This window comes from Varroa jacobsoni, unplaced genomic scaffold, assembly GCF_002532875.2.
Source record: "Varroa jacobsoni isolate VJ856 unplaced genomic scaffold, vjacob_1.0 scaffold_341, whole genome shotgun sequence".
Taxonomy (NCBI): Eukaryota; Metazoa; Arthropoda; class Arachnida; order Mesostigmata; family Varroidae; genus Varroa; species Varroa jacobsoni.
The window spans coordinates 55725-82563 of record NW_019213243.1 but is presented as its reverse complement, the minus strand read 5'-3'; the positions used below and the strand labels follow the sequence as shown (position 1 = coordinate 82563).

The window sequence follows — 26839 nt, the reverse complement described above, 5'->3', positions numbered from 1 at the left end:
ATATATGGCGAATTTAGTGGTAATCGGCATATTTATTTCAATATGAGCATCGTGTAAATAACGATCCTGAATTTGATTCACGATAGATATCAATAGAAAGATATCTATGAACATTTGTTATCATTTGAATTCGTTTCGGTCGCGTTCCAATTAAAGCTTTCCACTTCTACGCGCAGGATACTTTGCTTTAAGGTTTATAGTACGTTATAGTACAACACAGGATAATTATCAGTTAAGTGACTTTTGCACAGCATTCGCTCGATATTTTATACTTCTACTTGCGGTTTGTTTGTTAGTACCGCTGAATAAATTTGTACATACTGAATTAACGCATTCGCAATTAATGCTAATTTTTCGAATTTATTCTGACTATATGAATGTAAATATATATTTTCGTTCCATTTTTTTCGAAGAACCGCGCTGCGAAATCTGATCTATTGTAAATTGATTGTTTCAGCACTACATAATATCAGGAGGTTGGTTGTCGGCACCGCTGTCAGGCTTTTTTGCCTACTTAACCGAGAATAGCGATAAAAAATCGCAACATTGTTTTTTACTTTGATGCGCTACAGTGACAGCGTTATAGCAAAGGGCACACGTGAGCCTGCCTACCGCCTTAGGTGGCCTTGGCGACCTCAACTATTACAGCTAAATGTGCAAAAAAATGATCGGTGCCGCGTTGCTAGCTGTCATGTATGCTAGGACTTCTATAGAAACAGCATAAAAACACCTACGAGAAACAGGAACAGAGAACATACATGACCCTTATCTGAATGGCAGGCAAGACGAGTCACGAGACGGCGGCGTGCGATCTGTCACCTATCGATGCCTGGATACGTCACTTTTTGAGCTTTCACCATAGAAATATAGATAAAAAAAAACGCGACTCTGTTCCTTACTACTGGGAGTTTTTAGCCTGTCTTGACTACTTAGTATGATAATCCTGTGTATTCAACTACGTAACATAACGAGTACTAAATGTAAGTGGCGGTGTGCCTCGAATGGTGACGAGGTTAAGGGTTCATCATCACGTGTTCGTTGTGGGCGAGAAACCCTGCTCTCGTGCAGGGAGAGTGTAAGGAAAAACTAAAAGTAGTGTCGTCACAAATACCTACTGCTACTACGAGAACGCAATGAAACATTCTAAATCGCTGCTGCTGCCGCCGCTGTGGAAGAAGGCGCACAGCTTGACATGTGTAAGCCAAGTCCTACTTTTCCTTTTCGCGTCGCAAGCGACAGGAAGGACGACTGGCTGTGTTTTTGTCGTTCTGTTCAAGCCGTTCCAGGAAGTCATGCAAGATCGGAGCAAAATCAGCGGGCATTTAGCATTTGCTGTCGGTAGCGTTCCACTCATAACGGCGCATCCAAACTCCGAAGGAGACTAATAGACGGGTTGGCTAGGAGTCCCCTGCACAGTGCTAGGTCTATATTGTAACAGTTCTTTGTCATAGAAGAAAGCTGCGTAGTCCTGAGTTAACATTACTTAATTTGTGAGTCACACAATGCTACGGAAATCGAGCATCTATAATCTTATGTTATCTTGATTTCTGTATTCATATTCTGATCGCAGTAGTTCTTTTAGGTTCGTGGTTACGTTTCATAATTGTCTGTCTAGGTCAATTGCTATGTTTGTGTGCGGGCGTATGTATACCCCCAGGAACCTTATAGTTCACACTAAAATTAGAGGTTATGTGGCGAAGAATTTAGCAATATAGGTCATGTTAATTTCATGAAATTTGACATGCATGTGACATTTGATGGTCGCCGTTTACCTGCCGACAACCTGGCAGGCGTTATAGGAGCAGATGGAGAAGGACGTCGCTGAGGCAACCAGATCTAATTGGCTATCAGAATAAAGTCCTTCATAAACGACTGAAGTTTAGCTCAAGACGATTGTAATATTAAAATAAAAAAATATATAAAATTCGAGGCGGAGATACCTTGGATAGGATATCGAGGTCGGCCGATTTCAAGCAATGGAGTACAGTTGAGCTAGAAGGAACAAGTTGATCGATAGATTGATCAGTTCTTCGAATATCTTTGCTATAAATTCGATACGATGGAGAGTTTTAAGTTTCTATACTATAAAAAGACCAAGATAAAAGTTGCCAATAAAATATTATTAGATACGCTAGCATAATTATACAAACGTACGCATTTTATTTAAAGAATCTTCTGACGATAGAAGCAATTATATCCTTTTAATGATGCACTGTTCCAGCCTACGACTACAATACAGTTTGTACCTTGTTTCGACTCAGCATCTCGATTTTAGGACAAATGCTTGGAATCGTCCAAAGGCACCTTCATCATTAAAACGAATGCGACCTCTTGTTTTGTGTTACAGCACCTTATGTCGCCCGTCATCGGCGAACGGTAGTCGCCAGCAAGATTCAGGATAAGGCAAACGCGGCCGGCCTGATTCGCATGAACAATATGGTCACCGAGGAAGATGGCATCGAGAATTTTCGTCTTAAGCAGCTACAAACACCGGACGAGATCGGGCCCTCAATCAATCACACGCTGACTCCGGCCAGCGTCACCGGACAGCTGGGTTCTACCGTCTATTTGCATTGCGTCGTTCACAATCGAGCCCAGAAAACGGTAACATTTACCTGTAGAATGAAATTGATGATGACTTTTATCTTCATTTGGAACATCTATAGCTGTGGCACCAGTGGCAGACGATAGCTAAGCTAATGCTTTCTGCGACTCATTAAATGATTGTCCGCTCATGGTGCTACTGCTTGTTGTGCCTTCAATCGATTTGTGTCGATACCAAATGCTTTATTGGTTTTTCAAGCTGTAAGTAAAAGATGTCAGAATAACCTTCGAGGTCACGCTCTAAGTACGCACCGTTCGTTTTACGAATCGATCGTCCGCGAGCTTAATGCAGGAAAAAGGAAAAATACGTTCATTGTTATGTACGTGTGCTAGTAATACTAATTTTTGAAGTTTAGGGGAAAGTTTGAAAGTGAAGAGCCGTTATAGCTGGCGGAGTCATGTATTCTCAGAAGGTAATCATTTTCTTATTGAGCATTTAATATTCAACGATGGCTTTACAATAGGCATCAGTCGTATAGCAGATGCTTGTCCTATGCAAATCAGAGCTGAAATTCCCCAGACAATACGGACCCTTCTCGAACAGATTATATCGAAAAAGCCTTCTCGTAGTTTGTTCTAATTGACTAACAAATGATAATAGAGCTTAAGTCAAAATTAGATAAAAACACGTCTAGAATAGTTAAATGTAATACGACAATGTGAATTTCGCACTTAATTAAATATAAGAAATGAAATAAGAAGACTGTCAAATAAACTTGCTTCACAATAAGCTTTCTCAGTCATTTAGTAAGCGATCGTTAAACTAAATTGTATATATATAAATATATATATGTATGTATATATATGTATAAATATATATATATATATAGATATATTATATGGACATATAATGTCATCTATTTCGTTTGCATTACCATAAGCACAGGCGCAAAGGCCTGCAAATGTTGGCTATATAATTTCGCCCTACGAATTCTCCAAGTCTGTGCTTATAGCTAGTGGCACCAGACAAAAGACTAAATAATGCGGTCGTTAGATTTGCTGTTGCCGCTGTCGCTGTTGTTGTTCGGCCTAACGCACCGCAGGTGAAGCGCTGTGCCCCTACCGCAGCTGGTATAGACTCCATGTCATTTGGCCCCACAGCGCCCTCCATTTGCCTCTGCTTAATACGACCTCCTATAGAAAGCACCCGTTTTTTTCATCGTTCTTTCTCTGTCTTTCATCCGACCCAAACCCAATATTAATAAGCCACCAGCTGGTTCCCAGTCTGAAGATATCTTAAACGGATCAAGCGACTCCTTTGCCCCACTGCTTCATCGGGGTGCCCCAATCCCGATGTTGCACCTAGAGCGCTACCGCGTATTGCATCTTCGATGACTATCCGGCGAGGCACCTCAGTTTAGCCAACATCGCGTAATAGTACAGAGTGCGACACTACAACGCAATAGAGTTCGTTACTAAACGACTTTTGAACGAATGAAGGGTACATTATTTGGCCCTGTCTTCAGAAAACGCTTTTATTCCCAATGTGTTACCTGACTTTTTTAAAAACGATTTCTATCAATGACTATCTCAAAAAATCTGGAGTTTGATGGCACGACAAAGATATTAAATGTTGTGCATAGGGTGCATCTATTGAACCCAGAATATCGCGCCTATATGGCATTCTCAGACTCACTCGTAGAAGAGACCCTTTGGAAGATAGTAGAGCTTACTTTTCTACGATGAACCGTATCGCACGGAAATGTTAACCCGCCCTGATTAAATACAGGGACCCGTGCAAAAATAAAATCGCCGATAATGTATTTGAAAAAAATTACCCATTTCTGTGGAATGGTCTACTCTTTGGATTGGGAAAATCACATGGTGTGGGAATGAAGTAAACTTTGCCTTTGTTATTACCGCTCAACGAAGAATCACTTAATTGAAAACACCCAGTGACCATATGTAAATAAAAACGAAATTTCGAACTTCTAACACTTGTTTATTTACATATTTTTCCTTAACGAATTTACTAGAAGTTTAGGAATATCTTGTCGTAAATCCTTCGATTTCAGTTTTCCACCTTCGACGTCAATATGAGACCTTCAGTTTTAGTTGACCGACCCGAAGAAACAACTTAGGAAGTTGTAAATGCTCAGTTGTCATTTTTAGCAAACAGAACCAAATTAAAATTGCATAGCTTTATTTTATTACGTGTGAACAATCCTCATTACTGCTTCAGACACAATAATATTTATTATCTTTAGGCGGACAAAAACGTCGACTAGAAGTTTAAGTTTGTAAATTATAATTCAAAATGAATTCACGATGTATGTGAAGTGTTGATCAATCTCGTTTTTAGACTTCCCCCGCCCCCTGCTCAACTTCCGTATTTTATTCATACAATATATTTTATGTTGTATTGATGACTCCTGCATCTAATTATATAAATTCTTTTTTACGTAAGTTCATTTTCGAACTCAAAACACGTTTTATGCGCACGTTGTCTAAACCAGCATCTGGCTGCAATTTAGTTCCTCTATATTCTTCACGTGCTTCTGGCTTCCGTTTACTCTCTGCCCAAGATGCAACGTTTCCAAGAGCGGCCGTGCTGTCGCGGCCGTCCCCATCTCACAGTATTCCCGCCCTGTCTGTCGTGCCTCTGCTGACGCGTTTGTGATGGTCGCCTTTGAGAAGCGAAGTGATCCGAACCATTGTGTTAAGTCACGTGCTCTGGCGTGAGACACGGTTTAACTATTCCCTAGCTCATAAACACTTGTGCCTATCCCTTGTGCCTAGCCTTATATTATTATCGGTTCCCTTTGCGCTCTACCAGTAATCATCTACTGTTCAACCATAATTAACATGCAGACATTGGGGGCCTTCCGGTGCCCGCTGACCGGGGAACAAGACCTTGTTGATAAATCAGTACTCAACGGGAAGGGGCGTAGCAAGGTCGCTTGCGGTTTGGCCGTTTCTTAACTTGAGATTGTAGCCATATGTTTTCCATTAGGATGGAGAAAGAAAATGGGCGGAAAAGTTCATCGCTACGGTCTGCGAAGTGAATATAGAAAATGGTAGTAAACGTGCCGTTGCAGAAGGTCCCAGGCAGGTCCTGTTGCACTTCGTGCGTTTGTAACACACTGTCGGCCTAATATACACAAGCATACATTGTTATTCGCACGTTTTCAGACGGTATTCTACGACACTTGCAGTTATTACGTGCTTTATAAGGATTTGTGTGTTGCGGATCCTGTTTTTTTTCAGTTCTCAGTTTCAGTGGCAGAAGCGAAATGTTTAAATTGAGAAAAATCATAGGAAAGTCCCGGTGGTAATCGCGGTGAGCAAACTACAGGCACATACATAACAAAAAAATAAATTACCTATAATATAGCCTACACAGATGGAGAATAGACACAAGGCGAAAGAAGACACAGAGCTTTGTTTTGGCGTACTTGTTTGCTGAGCTAATCAACTAGCGTCCTTTCTCAACTTAATCTCGTGTAAGTTAGCGTTTTGACCGCGAGTTTGAAGTCAACACGCTTGAAAAATAGTTAGTTTTTCGAGGGCAAAGAGGTATTACTTGAAAAGAGAAGTAAAACTGGGATAGTTTTTTTTGCCTAGTGTGAGGACTAGAAAAATCTAGTGTCCGGACAACATTTCCAGTGGCAAACGACCTCTCAACTTGGGCATCTGAAACTCCCTGAAGGCTCGATTTTCGACGGACGATGGCAGTTAGTAGAAAATGGCTTATTTGTAATATTCCTATCGGCCGCCATAGCACTCAAATCTTACCTGATTTTCCTCGCTTGCCATAGGCATACCTTAGTGCTAAATACAGAGGGGTAAAATTCAAGACTAAAGTGACACAAAGACGTCGACAGAACGCAGGTGCATAGTTCGCCGTCGTGTTTCGTACGCGAGTAATAGAAAAATCGGCTAAGTCTTACGTAGACGATGATACAAAATGACCCCTGAAAAGGGCGCGATAGAAATGTGCTCGTTAGAATTATATACGTATGCGTATTTTGGGATCCAACTTCAATACGCCAGTCACGCTTCTCTCACGCAGGTTCTGTCTTGCTTTATAGGTAACATGGCTACGCCGTTCGGATTATCACATCCTCACTGTTGGTTCGCTTACGTATACAAGCGACGAACGGTTCTCGTCGAGTGCGAGAACTCTACAGGGCAAAGATACGTTCACGTTTCCTTTAGCAGCAAACCGTGGCAGCGATTCGATCGTGGCCGCGACTACTACCGAACATAGTGCGTGGCATTCGCCAGACCGAGGCACGAGTTCCCCAGATCGAACCGAAGACTGGATGCTACAAATTCGTGGAGTGACCATAGCCGACGCAGGAGAGTACGAGTGCCAGATCAACACACAGCATCCATTAATCAGCACCCATATCAATCTCATAGTTCTTGGTAAGTTCACTACTTAGTTATTAGGGGTAGCATTTATGGTCTCGAAGGCAACGTTGGCACAAATCAGTATTTGGTGAGCTATACGTTAATGAAAGGTATTCGAATTGATCTTACATTCGATAATGTCAAACGAAAGACTTATGGCGCAACCGAAATCCATGACGAAGGTAGAACGACAAGGCACCTTGTATACCATATATCACGAGCGAAGTTAGCTTAATTGCTCTGCGACTTAACAAGATACAATAATTCTATATTGTTGTTAAACTTTCAGCTCCTCACGCGCAGATTGTTGAAGCTCCCGAATTGTACGTGAACAGCGGAAGTACAATCGCGTTGACCTGCGTTATTCACGATTGCCCTCAGCCCTTAACGCACATCTTCTGGTACCACCAAGATAAGGTTAGCACAAGACAGAAAATACAAATTAATACTACTGAACAAATAGCGGTAGCAATGCAGTGCTGTACATATGTCCAAGATGGCCTATATGTTACATATAAGGATTACACGAAAACATCCGGATCTGCATTCATTTTCTATGGTTCGAACGCCGTTGCGTGACAGAATTTTGTTGGTTTCGGGCGGAAAAAGAGCGATGTTTATCGACAAGTGACGTAGATTTGTATAGTTTACGAGATAATCAGAATTTGGCATCGGCTCTTTCTGGCATTTTTTTCTATAAAAGAGGTGTTTAGTACGTGACAAATCTGCAGGCACACACTGATTAAATTTAAACCGTTGGAAATTCTCCTCTCTTACATGGGATAACCCTGCGCCTTCTAGATCAGCTCTTTGTATTATTCCAAATACCTATGAAGTCCAAAAAACGTAGGTTTAAAAAAACGTCATTAAGTTTGGTTCTAAAACATTTACCATGCACTTTGCTTTCAAGCTTCATTCAGGGAAAATTATTTTCCTTTTATTTATGAGCATTTTTTGCTTATGCAGCATACAGAGTACACCTCTACGACGTCTACATGAAGAGTAAATGCCTGTATTTGATTTGAAAAGAAAAAACAAAAATATCAAAAATATCTAGAACTACATAAGAAGAGTCATCGTTTGCTTCTGTACCATTGTGCCTAACGCACCAAAATCTCGCATAGGATATCATTGAGGGTGACTGATACTGCCGCCTTTCTGGTGTTCGCGGTCAGCTTTCGTAAAAGAAAATTATTTAGCCAAAGGTTTTCTTGTTGCCATTGAAAAAAATATCAGATGAATAAATAACAAATCAGTAATTCTCAGGTAATAAATTACGAAAGACACGTAAATGTCTCTATGGAGCGTCCAGGTTCGATTCCGGAAGAGGTCCGCACCTCTAAGTTGGCATCAGACATGGTTAGAGGTTTGGTTCTTGGGGATCGCCATAAATGGATCTGGACACAAATATCTCGCCTGCTTATTCATATGGCTTCTACAGAGCATTCCGGCCGGTATACGTGTGCTCCTGTTGATTCTAGCCCTGCATCCGTCCATGTCCATGTTTTACAAGGTAGGCTTTTCTGTGAAGTGAAATTCTGTGTATATATTTATATAGCATGCGTGAATAAACAAGACTAGAAATCCGTAGTAGAAAAAACAAAGGGGAGTGCGGATGTAAATTAGCGGCGCTGATATCAGTTGTGAAAAAAATTGCTACATAATTCGTGAAACACCATAGACTTTTTTTTCATTTCTTGATGGAAGGTGTCTGAAAATTGCGATTGCTGAAATGATCTATGCTTGCGATTCTAGTGTTTCAGATAAATTTCCCACTGAGTTGAAATCTTAGCAGTTTGCTTCAAATACCGTGCAAGGAACGCCACTATCCTCACTCAACCTATCAATCTTGTGACCCATTCCAAGTACTTATATCTTTAATCCCTTCTCTTCTCCGTAGCGGAAGAACATTTGGGTTCTCGCAGGTCGCATGACGCTTCGTCTGCGAGTTCTACTGGAAATTCTCGGATAATCGAAGGAGGATCAATCCTGGATCGACCTAGGTTAACACTGTCCTTTTTGAAGGGTCTCCCACTGTTAGCGTTCGAGCTGCTCTTTCTCTTCGTTGTCGCTAAAACTACGTGACATCAATTTAAGTTCTGGGTGAGCATCTGAAGCGGCAATCGTATGTTTCGCTTGACTTATTTCTGCTACGGTAGAATATGATGGATTACAACTTAAATGAAAGAAACATGTTTCTTCTTGTATACATACCTTGCAGGCCTCGAGTAGGGCTGAGTTAGGTGCGCGATCTTCGACTGCTGCCAAGAACGCCCACTTACGTCCAGCCTCGAAAAAAAGTATATCGTCGATATCCGGCTTTTCGCCAGTGTCCAAGTCAGCGCCCGGTTCCTCCTTGGATAACCCAGAAAACCATCATACCAGCGCAATGCAACAAGGAACTCGTCTGACTACCACATCGATCCTTCAGTTTCATATGCAATCGCCAGGTTGTACTAGGCAATTGCAGGACACAGGATGCGCTGCTACTCTGCTCTGCCTGAACGGATACCACCAGCGGCAGTGCGTCAATTCAGACTTTGTCTAGGACATAGCGCACCTGGTCGCGGAATCAAACCCGCTATATATATCGATATTAATATGCACATATATATATATACGCTATGTCAATCGCAATATTTATTTGTAGCTGAAGCCAATTTCGTTGACCGATTCATCTTAATTAGAATTAATAGCCAAATTTTTTTGTGTATATTACCGGCACTAATACTTGCACAAGCACGAGATCGACTGAGCGTATGTTTATAGAGAGCAATTGCAGAAAGGTTACCAATCAGGCGGTTAAGATAGGAATCTACGGCTTAAGAGTGAACAAGCATCCTTCATACTGTGTTGAACTTGTTTTTGAAATGGGATTTTTGTTGCGGGCAAAAGCTATAGATGTTTCCCTAAATTAAAGATCGCATTATTGTGCGAGCTTCGGGAAGTTCCTATGGGCATTTTCTCCGGCCAACTAAAAACTTAAAGGTCAAATATTAATAGGACCTTTTGGTCAGACATCCTTCAACTGGAATTCATCCTAGACTAGTAATTTTGCACGAATAAAATTGAGACAATGGCTACGAAACTCGAAAATTACTGAAGGCGTCTAAGGGTAACTCTGTGCGTGTACATATAATGTAAGCATACCTGCTTTAAACGTCTATCTGTGATAAAATGTATAGGATAGATAGATGGAATAGCTAGTGGACCAAGGAATGTATCATAAATCATACTAATAAAAAATGGGAGATCCATAAAAATTATTCAGAAACGAATACGGTCACGTTTTGTTATTATACGATAGCAAAAGTAATAATATAGATTGATATAATTTATGAAAAATTAGTTAACGGTGCTTCTTGCCGGTAAGCACAGGCTAGGCGCGCTCAACGACGACTAGTTACGGGAACGTTTGTAGTGGGCTAAATACCTGAGGCGACTTCTGCTAACGTTCGAACTTATAGCATTCTATACAAAACATTGATTGATGCCCTCCAATGTTGAAAATACGACAGGTATACAATTCGAGCCGTTTACGTATATGCAAAGCAGTTTACTAGTATACTAATGTTTAAACACATTACATTCCTTTCGGTACGAGTTACTCTTTTTACTAAGCAAAAAGGAGCCTATGGCGTGTTTATCTAAGCTTCTTCTTGAAGGTCGCCTAATAGACGTTCTATTAGAACCTAATAGAACGTGGCATTATAATCCGCTAATTAGCCCGCAAGTACTAATAATAATCGACGTTTATTATCGGTATTGCTAATAATGTGGTACCGTTTTTAGACGTCGTGCATGATAATTTTAATAATATACATATAATTTAATTTCTTTTATGGAAGGATAGAATAGACGTGTTTGAAATATGAGTTCGAAGTATTAAGATCGAACATGTCCTATTCAGATTCAGAGCCTGTGACCATATAAATCCCATGACCATATAAATGTCCGAGAGTAGCTTTGAATAAATGCGTTAACGTTTCTATATAAAAATAAAATAATTATACATTTTATACAGTTGACTACTCTGCCTTTTTTTGCCACAACCTGGTGCCCTTTTTTTCTCGACTAGCGCCACATTCTCGTATCCAAAGCATTATTTCCACGATATCGCAAGCGTGATATTGTGCTATGCGCCATCATCGTTCACACTCTATACATTATGGATGAATCTCGAAATAAGTAAACGGCTCGCTAAACCCACCATTAATTTATATATTTTTAGAAATGAGAACTCCAAAGAACTATTCATAATACGCAAGTTTCCGACTGCGAAAATCGGTCTAAGAAATTTCGATTGGTCGTTACAAAGCATTGCGCTAGACACAAAGATATATTTCTCAAGTTTTACATGATGTAGCATCAAAGGACGATTTTATGCTTAAAGTTCAAAATAGCACCATTGATTTTAGTTAAGGGTTAGCTTGATTCAATGAAAAAAGCAAAGTTTATGTTTCATACTGTATCAAACTATATTCTATCACCTCAAAGATTCTGGATATAGATGCTTCAATTCAACTGTGTAAATATAGGCATTTTATCAAAATTAATTTTAACAAACCCCGAATCCTAGGAAGGAACCCCGAATCTGCTGGAAAACGAACCCATAGATTCGTCTCCCGGGCCTAGGACTGTTTGTTCTCAAAATTCCATAGAGCTAATCATAATAAAAGGGTATTGCTAAGGTAATTGTGAAACGTAAGCTTCCCAGTGCCATATTCCTGCATTTTTTAGCCTAAAATGTCGCTAGGTTATTTTGCAGTAACTTCCGTAAAAAATAATAAATGTCTGTTATTTTCTTACGATTTATCGATTACCTCTTTACCTGATAAGGAAACAACTAAAAAAAGTTTTTTTTTTTTCAACTATTTATTACTATTATTTGCTTTCTTTATATAATAAAATGATTTTTTTTTTCGATTCGTTTGCCTACCAAACCGACCGTATCACTATATAGCAAGAGAACAAAGTGTGCTTAAGATCTGTGCGACCGAACAATCATATTTTTCCGCTGCCACGATTAGATAGCTAACCTCCTGGCTTGGAACCCTTGATGACAAACATAACGTGTGCCGATACGAGTACTTCTGATAAATACTTTAGTTCCATATATTTTGTTTGGCAGCCATTAAATGAGAAACAAGTTATTGGAAATGGAAAAAAACGTTGCTAACCATATGCGAAGTTCTATATGTCTCTCTTACAAACCTCAAATATATATATATATATGAATTTTTAAATACAACGACCTCTACGCGTCTGAGAATACAATCTCAAACCATATCGTAAGTTTTCGTACAAGCGGGGACAAATGAGATCCCATGAATAGAACCGCTGGCTGTTAAAGCTGAGAATAACGCTGCACGTGTAGATAGTATAGTCCTTAGTGTCGAAGTAATTTTCTATTTTTAGAGCGACTTGTTCAGTTATATACAGTGAGGTACAGTGATCAATGATGGATCGCACCCAGTTGAAGTTTTCAGCTTTCAAAAATAGTTTTCTCTCCAGAGAAGATGTTTCTAAAGAGCAGTAGCAGCACCAGCAGCAGCGGCACGGTAGTATTCTATTCCAATGTCCTGCATCGATGTACGTAAGAAGCTTATCCGTGCCATTACGTATTGCTATGCAATCCTTGAATAGAGAGTCTATAAATGTCCAGCAAGATTACCAAAGTAGTACTTCAAAAGTACACACACGAGACTAATGCGTGATTGCAATTTGCCATTCTGTTTTTTAAGGAACTTGCCCCAGGCGTTGCCACGAAAACACCGCTTTTGGCACTATTAGTGCAAATACATCTAAAGTAACGTCGATGAAGTTACTCACGCTAGATCGACTAAGTTAGTTGAAACTGAAACGTCCAATCAGCATGTAACGACGAGTCGTACACAATTACGTACACTAAAAATAAATGGGATGATTATTATAAGTGGATCCTAACTAGACGGTTGCGCTGATTTACGCCTAGCTATAGATTCATTGTACTAATTTTCCTAGTAATATTCTACGATGGCTGGACGTTGCATCAATGTCGGCTGTGTTGTCAATAGGTAAACGCACTGGGCATTTGACCCTTGCAGTTCGCTTGGAGGCTGCCGCCGTTGCCGTCGCTATCACAGATCCTTTATGAGGCAACGGATGTCGACCGCCATGTATTACTTGTTGCGGATACTTGCTACTCTACGATTGCAAACTCACATATAGCTCACAGGAGAACCCTGTTCAACTATTATTAGAAACATACGTGAAGATAACAGAGCGTCGATAGGCTCACCTGGACCTTGGCTTCGGGGCCGATCCCGATCTTGCGCATGAGAGTGACGCCATATGCCTTCTAAAGATGGGGTGTTGAGTGGCGTTTGGATATCTTTGCAATGGCTGAATAATTGGCAAGGTTCTGCTGCGTTCGGAGCACTAGCATGCCATGACGCTGCTGCTAAGAAGCCAGACTAACTATAAACTCCGAGGAGTATGAATGGTCTAAAAAATAGCTTCGGTACTCGAATATGTCTGGTGAGGTGTTGCAGAGCCTGGCCTCGCTGAGATACTTGTTTTGTCGTAAATATGTTTCTGCATATGCACATGGTGTTGGTATACAGAGACGAAAAGACGCATAAACATACGTTTCTTCGAAGTTATTCTTACATTTAAATTAATAGTTCGGTAATGTTTTATTTTAAAACGACTAAAGATAATATGCAATAAAGATTGCATGCATAAATGTTTCGATTTATCAGTAATCGTCAGACTGCCTCAGTTCTGTACCTCAAACCTATACCCTCTGATTCGAAGCAAAAACAACCAATTCTACCCTCCCGCAATAATTAATCAATTCGTTGTTGAGAATTGTTACGAGACTTTAAGTTATCGAATATCATATTATTAAAATAAGTAACTTATTTATCACAAAAATCCTTGCCTGCAAACAGTTAGCAGCAGGAGTACAAAAAGGAACACTGAAGCAGCAGCAGTCAGTGTCTAGTCCTTTTTATTTAACATGATAATGAAAGTTCAGCCGGCCCCTGAGTTCCTATAAACAAATTGTTATTCACCTCAGTATTAACAAACCTTACAGCTGCGAGACATAAGGGAGTTGCTTTTTTCGAGTTACTAAGGCAAAAACCCAAAACAACAGTCGACTAAACTTAGTTCGCCGGTAGAGCTTTTTGTTTGTTTTTGCCACGTGTCGTTTCACGCGAGTGGACCCGTATAAGCGTAAATGGTGCGAATTTCCTTCTTTTAACGATATTTCCTATGCGTGCGAATATGGGTCTACCTGCATGTATCACTGCTAATCTTGGCCACGTGTGCTCGTTTTAAATATGAACGACGGAACTAGCGTGTCAGTTCCGATGTCGTACCATATTACGGTTTAAGCACGCTCAAATGATGATCGCTTATCTGATGGCCCAATCAATTGTGTAGTTGTCCTTCGTAAGTCACGCTAGTTTAGGACGCATAGTAGCCGTTTCTCACTGATAAACTTTCTTTTAATAATCTTCTTATGGCAAGCCCAAAATAGTCTCATATAGCAAACTGCATAGCGTGTCGCCACATATTCCTTCCGTCCGGAAAAACGGTTCTATTCTATCCCCCACGATAGGCTTGCTTGACAAGAATTGTTTATTTTGCCTACTATTACATATCGAACCTCAGCGTGATTTGCTGGCTTAAAGAATCGTCAATTCCCTATCTATACAAAAGTTTAGTTATAAGCTTGTGGCAGATACCGGCAATTAAACGGCAACGCTAGCGTAAACTTCCCCGTAAGAGTCTGCTGCAGACGAAATGAATGAATGAACTGTAGAAACTAGTTCGCTAGACTAAATACCTCTAGGTGATGAAAAAAGGCTTGAGAGCGCTCTCTGAGCAAGCACATATCTGCATAATGCGAATGTCTTTTTTTAAAAATGCCGTTAGCAAAATGTCATTTATAAACTACTGCTTGATGAATCCCTCACCAAATGTTACCTTTAACCGTTTGATGTTTGCTTGGCATTCAAATCGGAAAGACCAAGCCTTTCAGGACTGCAGGGAAGAAATCACCAACGCCTCTTAACAGTCGTGGCATAGAAGTGGCAGCATTAACAAATGAAGATAGTTTAAAGAATCCATGTTCACTCTTCATTTGGATAAAAGTTTTGACATTGAATTACGCTTAACAACGCGCAAGTGATCACCTTGCGTGCAATAACCTATTGGAGCTCTGCGATACGCATCTTTCTAAGGTCGAATTTATTGAGTCCAACCTTGTCTGCAGCCAACTGCCGTTGACGGTTTCTCAAATAGAGGCAAACCATAAAATAGATTGGACTGCAAACAAGGTGTACAATCGTGTTTTTGTCGGAACATAAAATATGATTTTGTGGAAATCTTCTTTAAAGCTGTGCGTTTATACTTGGTGAAATGCTTTATCAATGCTCCTAATTGGTGCCGAATGCCGAAACATCGTACTCAATCCACAAAGATTTACGGTATTATGGGGTAATAGCGTTCGGCGGTATAGTATTAGGATCTCAGCGTTCCGGAAGTCTTTAGAATAAAATCATAGCATAGTAGCGGGTATACTCGTCACCAGCGGCCCTTTGCCGCGGGTCGCTCATACCTACTGTTCTTGCTCTATAGCGAACCTCGACAAGGCCACCTGTTTGATGAACTGAAAGCAAAAGCATTTGTCCTGATTGACAATAATAAACATATGCCATGGCTAGCGTGTTGGGATCTACGAGAATATATTGGAAATCAACGGTAACGTAGGGTCTTTGACAGTTTGAAAGCATGTAAGCAGGTGAAGAGACAGTAGTCTCAATACCGACCGGATCAGATAGGGCCTTAAATCTGAATGATTAAACAGGACTCGTACTTACTTACTCTACTTCTGAGCTTGGTAGACTGTATCATGGTGAGCCCCGCACTCAGGCCCTCGAATAGCTTCGACATGAGTTTGAAAAAAGGTTTTTTCAACAAGCTTGCAAGGGTCTTCCGTTTAAAATGAAGCTGATAATCACCAATAACTAACAAAACTGCAAGTAAACAAGTAAACCTTTATCTTACACGAATATGACCTGAAGGTACCATTTAGTCTTTTGCTACCTGCTGATAGATTCTAATTAAAAGATACTCATGTAGAGGTACTTTAAATTGAGATAAATATTCCCCCCTGTAGGTCGTTTTCCCCTTGGCGTTCTTGGTCAAACCAATCACTACACAAAACGCATCGGCTATAGCTGGGTTTATTACAATGTTTTTTGCGCTTATATAAAACGAAGTAGCTATATGTTACTAGGTTTCTTTTTGTTTTAGTGTCTACCGCATAATGAAGAACAAATCTGCAATAATACCGATCTTCATCTTTATTTAGTAGTCGTAGCCTTCGTCGGTGTCATAGAAATCGTACCAAGCAAAAAGCAAATTTACATTTTAGAGTGAATAAACAGGCCATTCAAATAAATCATCATCAAACTTCCAATACATAGTGCTACGATCTAAGTCTGTTTTCACACCTTGAAGCTAACAGTTTTCTGTAATAGAAACACAGGTAGCTTATCTTTTGATTCATGAGCAAGATTAGTGATATAATAGGTACATATATGTACACTCTGTAGATAACATCGTCAATAGCTTTCTTCATAGATTTTCTTTTCAAAGTCATCGTGATTCTTATTTTCTAACTCCCCATATTTTCAGCTGGCAATCTCTTGTCACTGGGTGCACGACACCGCTTAGCCCGAAAATGTAACGTACTCGAATTAAGTTAAACTTATTTTTCATACTGAATATTTCAATCCTATGAGTTAGGGAAGTCGACATTCGTTTAACGGAAGTTAAATTAACAAGATTTTTTGATCAACGCGTCTACAATATACCGATCTATCGGTGTTACGATCAGAGTTGAGCTGTGTGGCTTAAATCCATGCGTGTCGTCTATTGATTGATATAACGTGATTAACTTAGACAATAAGTAGAGTATTTCAAACTTCGACGGGAACACAACATCCTTTTATTTCATTTACCGATACAGCACTAAAATCTCATCATAACCAAATCTGAGACTGGTCGTCCTCTGCCGCACCGGAAACTGGAACTAAACAATATCAGTTAATTTTTTCAGCTTCCAAGGGCCTATTATGACAGATGCAGGGAAAAGCGTGTTGCCAAAGGAACGGACTGTTAGGAACGACGTATCCGGGTAGGATTCCCCCAGATTTTTCTGATATATCAAAAAATGGTTTTTCGCTCCTACACTCGAGGCTATAGTTTAATGTTACGATAATGAAGCAAATTATCATCGAAACCTTCATTAAAGATTAAGTAACACCAGTCACTTGATTCAAGACCAACGGCGGACCCGGTATTAGGGAACGGGTCAACACTTTCCCTTAATAGCCAATGAAAGCATGTTACGAAGCACGACATTTTTTACTGATTATTCAGTCGTCGTGGAATAGCATTTGGCGTATGTTGACAGCCTGATGATGTTGTCTATCGACATAGCCACTCGTTATATATGTATATATCGTCGATATAATAAGAATAAATTTCTTCTTCCGAGTTTCCGTTTTTTACAAAATAGCAGAAATGTAACAGAGATTTAGTCTTCGTTTAACATAGAGCAAAGCTGACAAACAGAAGACCCAGTATAAACAAAGCGACGACTGTTGTGCATACTTTCAACTCTATATCATCGTTATTTTTTGGATTGGTACAAGATCTCTGAATAATCGAGTATTGTATCAGCTATAGTAAGTGCCAGTTACTGACGCTATACACACAGTTTGCAAGCGGAACGATTAAGTGGACTTTTGTCAGGGCTTTGCCTTTTCAGTATACCATATAACTCTAGCATACCGGACGCATTAACTTCGATCAATAATCACGCTGATCAACCGCTCTTACATTAAACGATATACGTTTGAATACATTAAGCACGAGTACTAAAAATAACGACAGTTAGTTAGCTCATGCTGGCACTGTTCGATACGGTGAAGATTTGTTGATAGTTGTAGTGTTCACGACTCTGTGAGACCATTATGCAGCTGAAGTACCCCAACCAGGAGATGCTGACAGTCGACGGGGCTAGTTAAGTAGTTTCACTTAAGTTCTATTGCAGTCGGATTACAAGTTCTGTTCCGACGTACGTGGGTAAACGGAGCTTGTACTTAGCTGCTAGTGAATTGGGTATGAATCGCCCACCGAGAAAATGTTTGCCCTTGTAGTTCTGGACACACTTCTTAGGCGCTGTAAGTGATACGACCATGGCCGGCTTGATTGAATCGGCATGTGGCCCCATCTCGACGTCCCAACCCGACGGCACGTCAACACTCACGATCGGGGTCTGGAATCAGAGACAAAAGCGCGTATTAACATTCCGCTATCACGGAGAAAAAGAACTGAGCGAATATTAAAACTGTACAAGGGTATGTTTCTTAGTTTATCGATAATTTTTAAGACGCTAATAAACGCTACAACAAATCCTACTTAGATAAACGGTCACGACATTTCCACTATCAATATTAAAGCCATTCCTCTCGTTTGTAGATAGTGGTTTTAGTCCGTTGCCATATATCATCCCAGCTTTCCCGCGTTCAAACGATAGCTCAGCATAAGCTTGGAACGCAAAATCTCTTATAGGAACTGGATGTCGCAGTACATACATTTGCCTGTCTAGACTTTCAGAATGTAAGATGAATGTAAGAAGATAAACTGTAAAATTTAAGTCTGACGTAAAGAGTGCTCTATCGAACAGGTTATTTTCTGTTTACTAGGCGTGGTTCGAGGCAGTGTTCGGACTCAGGTTCTATGGGAAAGAATTCAGCTGATAAACAAACCTTGAATTTGCACAACTTTTGCAACACTTCAACAAATTCAGGTCGTACGGGCGGTCTGAAACCGAAACCAAATAAAGCGTCCACTACCAACGCGAAGTTTTGGTCGACCAGAGTCGCATCTGGCAGGAAGCTCATAAATGAAATCTCCATTTCTTCGCATTGGCGACGAAGGGCCGCGAACAAAGGCTTGGCAGGCTGTTTTGGATAGAATATACACGGATCGTAGCCAAACCACTTCAGATGTCTGAAAGGAACGAGATTCGAACAAGCAATACCTATTCAAATGGACATACGGAATAGCTGGCTAGAGTTAAGAGGCCATCAGTGAACCTTCATTTACTAATTCATGTCTGGTACGATATAATTTATTCGTTTAAGAGGACGATACAAAACTAATTCGAACGAAGTCGAAAAGAAGGCTGTCTTTGAATAGTGATCTAGGTTGCAAAATAGTGTACCTATGCATTTTCAACCTCGAAAAAGAGATCAGCTAAGAAGAACATGATATAATCTATTATCAAACCTAGCCGCAACGAGTCCGTCTCCGCCGTTATTTCCCGGTCCAGCACAAATGAGTACTTTCGGTGCCGATGGAGAAGATTTGTCAACATTTCCGGAGCCCCCTTGAACTGCGTTTGGTGGATACGCCTTTGCGATCGCCGTTGCAACTGCTAAGCCAGCTAACTCCATCAATTGATCTACAAGCGTAGGAAAATATAGAATGGAGACAAAGATAGTTGCCAAACTATGGGTAGAGACGATAGACGAAAAAAGGGAAATGAATTTTCGGATAAGATTGTCAGGTTTGCTCAGATAGTCGTAACACGTTAGCAATGTAATTCTACAGGTCACTGTGTTCACTGTAACGTATGCGTCAGAAATGGTGAGGCTTTTCAAAAGTGATAAGAACTACTGATTAAATGCTCGCAGTGTATTAGTAAGCAAAGAATTCCTGTTAGGTTTCAGTGAAATGTATACACAGTATAAAATCTGCCTCAATACATTATCAATGTATTTTTCTATATTGATACATTACCGATGGTAAAGCCGTATTCGTCAAATAATTCGACATCGATCTTGGTAGCCTCGTCCTGGGTGAGGAAGGACATGTCCTCAGGAATCGCAACGTTAAGTGAACTCTTCGTCGACAAGGAGCACATGATGGAAGAGAAGTTGCAACCAAACGCGATGGGCAATATTGCGCTGCCAGAAGACCCGTGGTTAATTGCCGCGAGAGTTAATAACGTTGCTAAGCAAGGCGTTCGTAGGCCAAAGGACGAAGCGGTGCAAATAAGACTGGACGAACCTAGTGAAGTATGCAAATTTTTACAAGATATGGAAGAAAAGGCTTGCAAACGTAAGAGTGTGGCAATCTCGCTGTTAATGCTGCGTTGCCGGATTGTGCCGCCTGCAAAAAACCAACAAACGTTAACGAAGAGAGGATTATGAACGGCGTTAGAACGTGATATCCTAACACGCCGTAAAAATTACTAATCACTGCAGCGAAAGCCGAGCGTAACACAAAAAAAGGGCCACATTTCTCGAATTTTCCTGCTTGAAAACAATACCATATATTATAAAATTCAATAACAAGTGAAAGGAAACTATGTTGTTCGCATAGAATTGCTCTGAGACCTTTCACGAACCTTTTCCTCAGGTAGCCCGAACCTTTAACGAACCTTCGTTAAAGGTGCTGGACTTTCGTGCTGTTAAGATGAAGTTAGTGGTTTAAATCCCCCAGAAGTTCTTCTCTTTTTTTTTAGAATTCTGAATGCTTTTCACTATTTCTGTCTAGAATCTAAATTCTAAATCTGTTATTATATCATAGGCAATAGCGATATTTAACGTCGATTTCAGGCTGCAAAATATGGAGATTCCAGGTTGAAAAGGTACACTTTCGGCCCTCGCTCCATTTTCTTCTTTGTAAAGTTCAGAAATTACTGAACTAGTGCGGCATATTTGTTTACTAAAACCAATAGGACTGTTCGAAGAAGCTTGCTAAACCCAGGAAGACATGGAGCCTTTACCATGACCCGGTCGGCCATCGGACGTTGGTGAAAACCTCGAGCGGTAGAAAATTCGTTGATCGATTGAGTCGATAAGCTGCGAAAACCAGCAATTATGTACCAGAAATTAGGAGCGTGGGTTGTGGATTTGGCGAATGCGTCTTCTTATTGATGTCAAATGTCTTGTTCGGTTTTCGCCAATGCACAGGCATAATTTGTACCATAACTGAAACATGCAACGAGTGATAATCGATTATCGATAGTAGTCGATACTAAATAGAGAAAAGGACAAGTAAATTCCTGATATATGCCAAGCTTAGATTTAAAGTTTGAAAAAGCCACAACGTCCATTTTATCGAAAGAAGCCTAGTATAGATACACTCACGTACGTCAGTAGGTCTAGTATGACTAGCTTTCATTTCTGCAAGACAGGCGTGAACGCTCGCACATATAGATTACTAAATCTGTTTATTTCGGATCCAGAGCGATCTCTTCGCACCGCTGAGGTATAATATCCTCATACTCAACATAATAATCACACTCTAGTGCACTTTCCCGACCGATAAACCATCGGTGCGCTAAAAGGGGAAAACAGTTGACTGTATAATGTCATTTTGTAGGTAATTTAACTTAATATAACTTTATACCCGCTTCTGTCTATAGCGTGATCGATGTCAGATTGCATGTCACGCCAATATACTGCGTTCAAAACAACGGTTGGTCGCATCGAGGTATACATATCACCTCGTTAGACCAGTAAGCAGGCGGATTCAAATTTTGGAACAGAGGTACGAACCACTGAAAACAGAACTTACCTATTGTGTATTTTTCTGCGAAGACTCGGAGTAGTTACTGCATCACACATGATAGTTCATATAACGCCTGGCTTCGTCAGCGGAATTGTTAGACAGACCTCGTGTGCTCTCCAAGCACTCTACAGTATATTCTGTAACTCCTTGAACGTAATTAGCCAATTTTTCACTTAGCCGGTCAATTACATTGCCATCTCCTTCAAATCATAGATGCGGAACAGATCTCAAATCCGAAATTGACCGCTTGGCCGAAACAAATGTGATAGAACTGCAGCTTTTCGTGTTAGCAAAAGCAATCAGATAGCGACTAAGCCAGCCCAGTTGGAAAACTAGGTGCGATCTACTGGTTATGATTTTAGGGACATCTCGTCGTCGTATGCGGCTCATAACATTTGAACCGCGAGTATAGTTAGCAGCGTTGAGATTTACCCTAAGGTGCGCACTTAATCAAGGTTTCTTCTAGGTCAACTTCTACGCCAAAGCGAACGGACGCAGAGATCATCATTTCTGCTGTTAAAAGCGCACGCCCGGTGTTTCCACTCTGCACAATTGTAGGTTGCTCAACAAAACATACACCCACATGCATGCACGCACCCACGCACGCATAGCACGTATATGATGTCACTAGTATTTACATTAGTAAGAAGCTGAGCTTGGCTACGGAGCTCACGAAACATTTGCTTAAGGCGCCCTTTGTAGAGCAAGTAGAAGGTATCGGTGGCGGCTATAGTATCTTTGTGATGTGTAGACACAAAGAAACACGCCCAAACACACGCATTACATGCATATTTTCAATATATATTATTAATTCAGACAAGTACGCCGACGCACAGACTAGACACAAGCTTGTATTCGCCGATTGCCAGCGGTCCGTTCAAGCAGTGTTAAAAAGACAGAACTTCGTCCTGGTAGAGATACTACTCTGTTCGCGTGTTCCGCATGGGGACCGATCGTGTAAATATGCTCACCAATCTCAGCTTTTTTCTTCCTGAAACGATGCGACTAAGGGGACTAAGGGGACGATCGAAGTCTGATCAGGGGCGGCAGTGTCGAATCCCCATCTCTCTCCTGCTCGTGCAACCCCTCAACGCGAGACGTTGTTATGCCGTGTGGTAAAACGACATGGCTTTGGGAAGCTGCCAAGTCTGTGGGAAGAGGTGGCCAGAACAACAACGGACAATGCGGCATGGAGGAATAGCCAGCTGCAAATGGCCTGAGCCCAGCAATGATAGCTAGCAATGCCCGGCCGTTACAATCCACTGAACATTCCACTGCACCACGAACATCCCGGTGAACGTCCACCAACCCATTAATTGCCTAATTTTCACTGCCTTTCCGACCCCTCCCTGAGACCGTTTCTCGGATCTATGAGTAAAGGCTATTCTGGGAGGGCATCCTGTTCTACTTCAGCAGCCAACCGGTAACGTGCAGTGACAAGGGATAACGAAAGTGAGACCGTTGTTGTTGTTGATATCGGGGACTGAAGGCTACGGGACAGCGGGAAGACGTGAATATGTGGTTGATTAGGTGCTAAGAAATCCAATGCGCCTTCTACACTGAGCTTCCGTTTGTTGCCGTTATTGTATAACGTTGCATCAACGTCTGCATGATCGAGATGTAATGATAGTTTATCGGCGTACCCACAGACACAGCGTTTTTTGCCAAAGAACAAAAACAAAGTGACAATCTATATAACCCTATTAGTATTTAGCTGCTTCGTACGACTTACATACTAGTACACTTACGGTAGTGACTTGGTGACATATTGATTAGATCTGGTAGGCGGCAGTCATATTTCTATAATTATTGTAATGAGCTATCAGGATGCCTGTCGATCTGACATTTTATGGCCCGGTAGCTTAATTAAAGGTCTCACCGAACTCGCCGTAAGTAAACGTAATCCTTTCGACTACGACGTGTTTTGTGTGCGAGGTTGTGCCGATTGCTTAACTGGTTTGTATACTGTTGATTGGCTCTTGGATCACTTACATTACAATACGATAAACTAATACATCTTTTGTTGGAAGTTATCGATAGCAGTGCACGGAGAAGTTTTTCGGAGTTAACTTGAAACTCTTCTTGTGGCCACAAGTTACCTCAAGTATATGGTAAAATATACTTGGCACAAAGGGATAGCTCAAAACGAAGCTGTTTGACTCAACGGCACGAGTTCATTGCTGCAAAACGACCTTTTGAAAAAAGTTACTAATTAGATAATTAATACATCACCATGTAATTTATGCAATATCGGCACAAAAATTTACCTTAGTCATGAGGTTGGCGAGGCCTTCTCTAGGTTTAGTGAAATTTCTAAATTATCTATCGACTTGGCCAATAATCTCATTGGTTCCGATGCCTTAAAAATGTGACCATCGATCACCAGATGTCGCTGATGCGCCACCAACTACATGCTTGAATTTTGTTAAGTACTGAGCATAGTCGTTCATGTATGCGAATCGTAATAAACATGAACTATCATGAATATTGTTTTTCCGTTCTTGCCTGGCAGAAAATTGTCTTCAATATTAGACGACATACGTACTTGTTTTCCCAGTTGTAGTTACCCAGCGCAGAGTTGATAGGAAATTCATACCACAGCTGAGATTTGGTAGCCAGCTCTAGTGTCACGAGGCGTTTGCGGCTAAGAAGAAAAAAAACACGGTTAAAAATAGTTCTAAAGAAACCCGTTTGAAAAGATCCCACCTGCTTGCAAAGGACATTATGTATTACGTATTCCTCGTGCACTGCAATTGTGCAATAATACGAAGCCCCGGAACTGTTATACAATTTATGCTTCTACTGTAACAAATGATTGATCAATGATAAGTAAAGACGTAGCTGTTACTAAGCTTCGTATAGTCGAATGAACGCCGTCTGGCGAGGCAAACAATGCGTCTTCTTTGTTTGCACACAATTTCGTACCGTGAATAACGTATTATAAATATACTGCAGCAAGTACATCGCAAGTTTTACTAGTGCCTTTGAAAAAGGAACACATAAATTGGCATACGCAACTATTTATGTTTCATAGCTAGAACAGAATTAACGTGGATCATCGTCCTACCCTTACCCGCCCCCAAAATGTCAATATTAGGACCATAAAAAGACAAGCCAATTTTTTTATCCTCTCAACACCGCCGATTAGGACACGAGTACGTATTTAATGCAGTCTGTTTATTGAAGAGAATCTACATGTTCAATAATATTAGTGTTATTAAACGTGGCATTTTATACTCGAAACATCCTTCTAAATTTATGCTCAAATAAGCCAATTTTTTTAAATTGTTTTTTCTTCTGTACTAATCTGGGCATTCTTTCATTTCATATCATATCGTAGTGAATTAAGCAAATGAGTAACTCGGAACTGGAATATCGATATAAAACTAAAATTTACCCCAAACGTCTCGAAGCACTGCCGGCCTGCCCATACCTCAAGTGTTGAATGAAAGAGAAATGCAAATATTTAAAAAAGCTATATATTTTCGAATGTATTAAAAATCCTATCAATCATAAAAAGAAGCTAAAAAATGACTCTTACTTCTGCGTTCGGTGATCAAAGCAAACAATGAACGAGTGGAGTTTCCCTATCTTCTGAATTAACTAAAATATAAATACGCGTATTGAAAAACGCGACAAATTGGAAACGCCATCTTAAACAAAAAGGTACAATAGTTTAATCACTCAGTCGATGGCATGACATGACATTCATTGATATAGTCTTCAATAACTGAATCAACACCAAACCTGCCTGACAACAAACACTATCAATCGTTGCTGTGAATCCTTGTAATATCACGTTAGGTTATTACCACGTGTGGTTAGGAACCACAATAGGTGCCTTCAACAACTATCTATAATTCAAGTTTCCAATTTTACGTCCGGCATCGCTCTTACCAATTCTATCAAATGGCTGACACCCCCCCGGGAAACTAAGCACGTCTACGGCCGAATTGGAACCTAGACCACCACGTATATCCGAGAGTAACAGGCAAACACATTGCCCAGTAAACTGTTACTGAGACAGCAGCCCATTGTCATGGCTCATCTATCACTCAGCCTATCTTCGGACCTCGTCTTCTAGCCCATCTCAGTCGTTCACTCATAAATACCCTCACGCAATCACCACATCCTCAATCGATAGCTATGCTATGTGCCTCCGCCGAGAAGCAGATACACTATACTATTGAATTGTGCCGTAGACTTTTACTGTTTAAAAAAAAATTATAGCTGGCGACAACCGGTAGCAGAATCTAAAACTTATATCAACCAATCGGTTAAAGTAATCGGTTTGGCTTACTCTTCATTCATCGAGTACTTTCATTGCAATGCTGTCCGGCTGAATTTAATAAATTATCTCAAAACCAAGTTTCGAGATGACAGTCAACGGATCGGCAACTGTACCTTTGTTTCAACAGAACGCTTATAGAAAACAATCATCACTTTCTTACATAACGGTATTCGATACAAATCAAGAGACAATAATGCTAAATTATATAAAGTTAATAACATTTAATCGGTATAGTGGACATTCTTCGCCAACCTGCTGTGTTTGCTCTTCGAAACAATGGAGCTTGTATTATAATGATCACTGCCATTATCTCTTGTACAGTATGACTCATAATGAGTGCAACAACAAGATAATCTTAAAACAAATTGGTTCTATATAATAAACGTACGCAGTAATCAACGTACAACTTATTTGCTTACAAAGTTAATGCCGGCACCATAGGCTGCTGAGTTCTTCGCGCGAACAGCTGACCTCAGTTTGACTGCATCTTTATGATAGGCGCTGGCGTAGAGTAAAAAGACAACGCCTGGAGCAAATGGATGCATTTTCCGACTGCATCAGTGAAAGAAAAAAGGATATAAAAGAACGGAATGATGCTGTTTATGTTGAACTTTTCTTTTCAGATATGCTGAAATCCATATTCTACTCTAATAAAAAAGGTGTAAGAAGATAAGCTCTCGACAACAGTATAGTAATTTGGAAGCAGAGAGAAGTTTGAAAAGGTAGTAAATCAAGTTCAACTTAAGTTAACTTTCTCTAGCAATCTAAGTAATATAAAGGTGAAACAACATCTGGTAGGTTGAGAGAGTAGGATCCTGCCCCTCTTCTACTGAAGTTCTTGATTGCAACCTTGATATGGTATGACAATCTTTTTTCTGAGGCCATCGTTCATTTTCGGTCCGCCTCTCACTGCGCGAAACTGGCTGATAGAATTTGTTT

General features: G+C 40.4%; 2 protein-coding genes across 10 annotated transcripts in view; one reads left to right on the top strand and one right to left on the bottom strand.

The window, feature by feature from the left end:
• The window catches only part of LOC111259518 (uncharacterized), a 46713-nt gene extending 36475 nt beyond the window's left edge, over positions 1-10238 (top strand). For 3 of the 7 annotated variants that reach the window (XM_022831597.2, XM_022831590.2, XM_022831595.2), the window contains 6 exons: positions 2348-2604; positions 6636-6975; positions 7250-7377; positions 8227-8473; positions 8861-9063; positions 9182-10238. In XM_022831597.2, coding sequence (XP_022687332.1) covers positions 2428-2604; positions 6636-6975; positions 7250-7377; positions 8227-8473; positions 8861-9045 — 1077 coding nt within the window. In that variant the 5' untranslated portion in view covers positions 2348-2427 and the 3' untranslated portion in view covers positions 9046-9063; positions 9182-10238. The other 4 variants (XM_086967930.1, XM_022831594.2, XM_022831600.2 and 1 more) reach the window with 4 other exon arrangements.
• Positions 10239-16301: 6063 nt separating this feature from the next.
• On the bottom strand, positions 16302-26422 carry Naxe (NAD(P)HX epimerase). 3 transcript variants are annotated; one of them, XM_022831613.2, is made up of 6 exons: positions 26320-26422; positions 24155-24253; positions 19831-20202; positions 19318-19492; positions 18795-19038; positions 16302-18301 (listed from the first exon to the last, which is right to left on the bottom strand). In XM_022831613.2, the coding sequence occupies exons 2-6, from the start codon at positions 24201-24203 to the stop codon at positions 18068-18070; spliced, it is 1074 nt and encodes a 357-aa protein (XP_022687348.1). In that variant the 5' UTR covers positions 24204-24253; positions 26320-26422; the 3' UTR covers positions 16302-18067. The 3 variants fall into 3 exon arrangements, with proteins under 3 accessions (XP_022687348.1, XP_022687349.1, XP_022687350.1); XM_022831614.2 differs by having other exon boundaries at positions 26305-26395; XM_022831615.2 differs by lacking the exons at positions 24155-24253; positions 26320-26422 and adding an exon at positions 20822-20918.
• Positions 26423-26839: the final 417 nt, after the last annotated feature.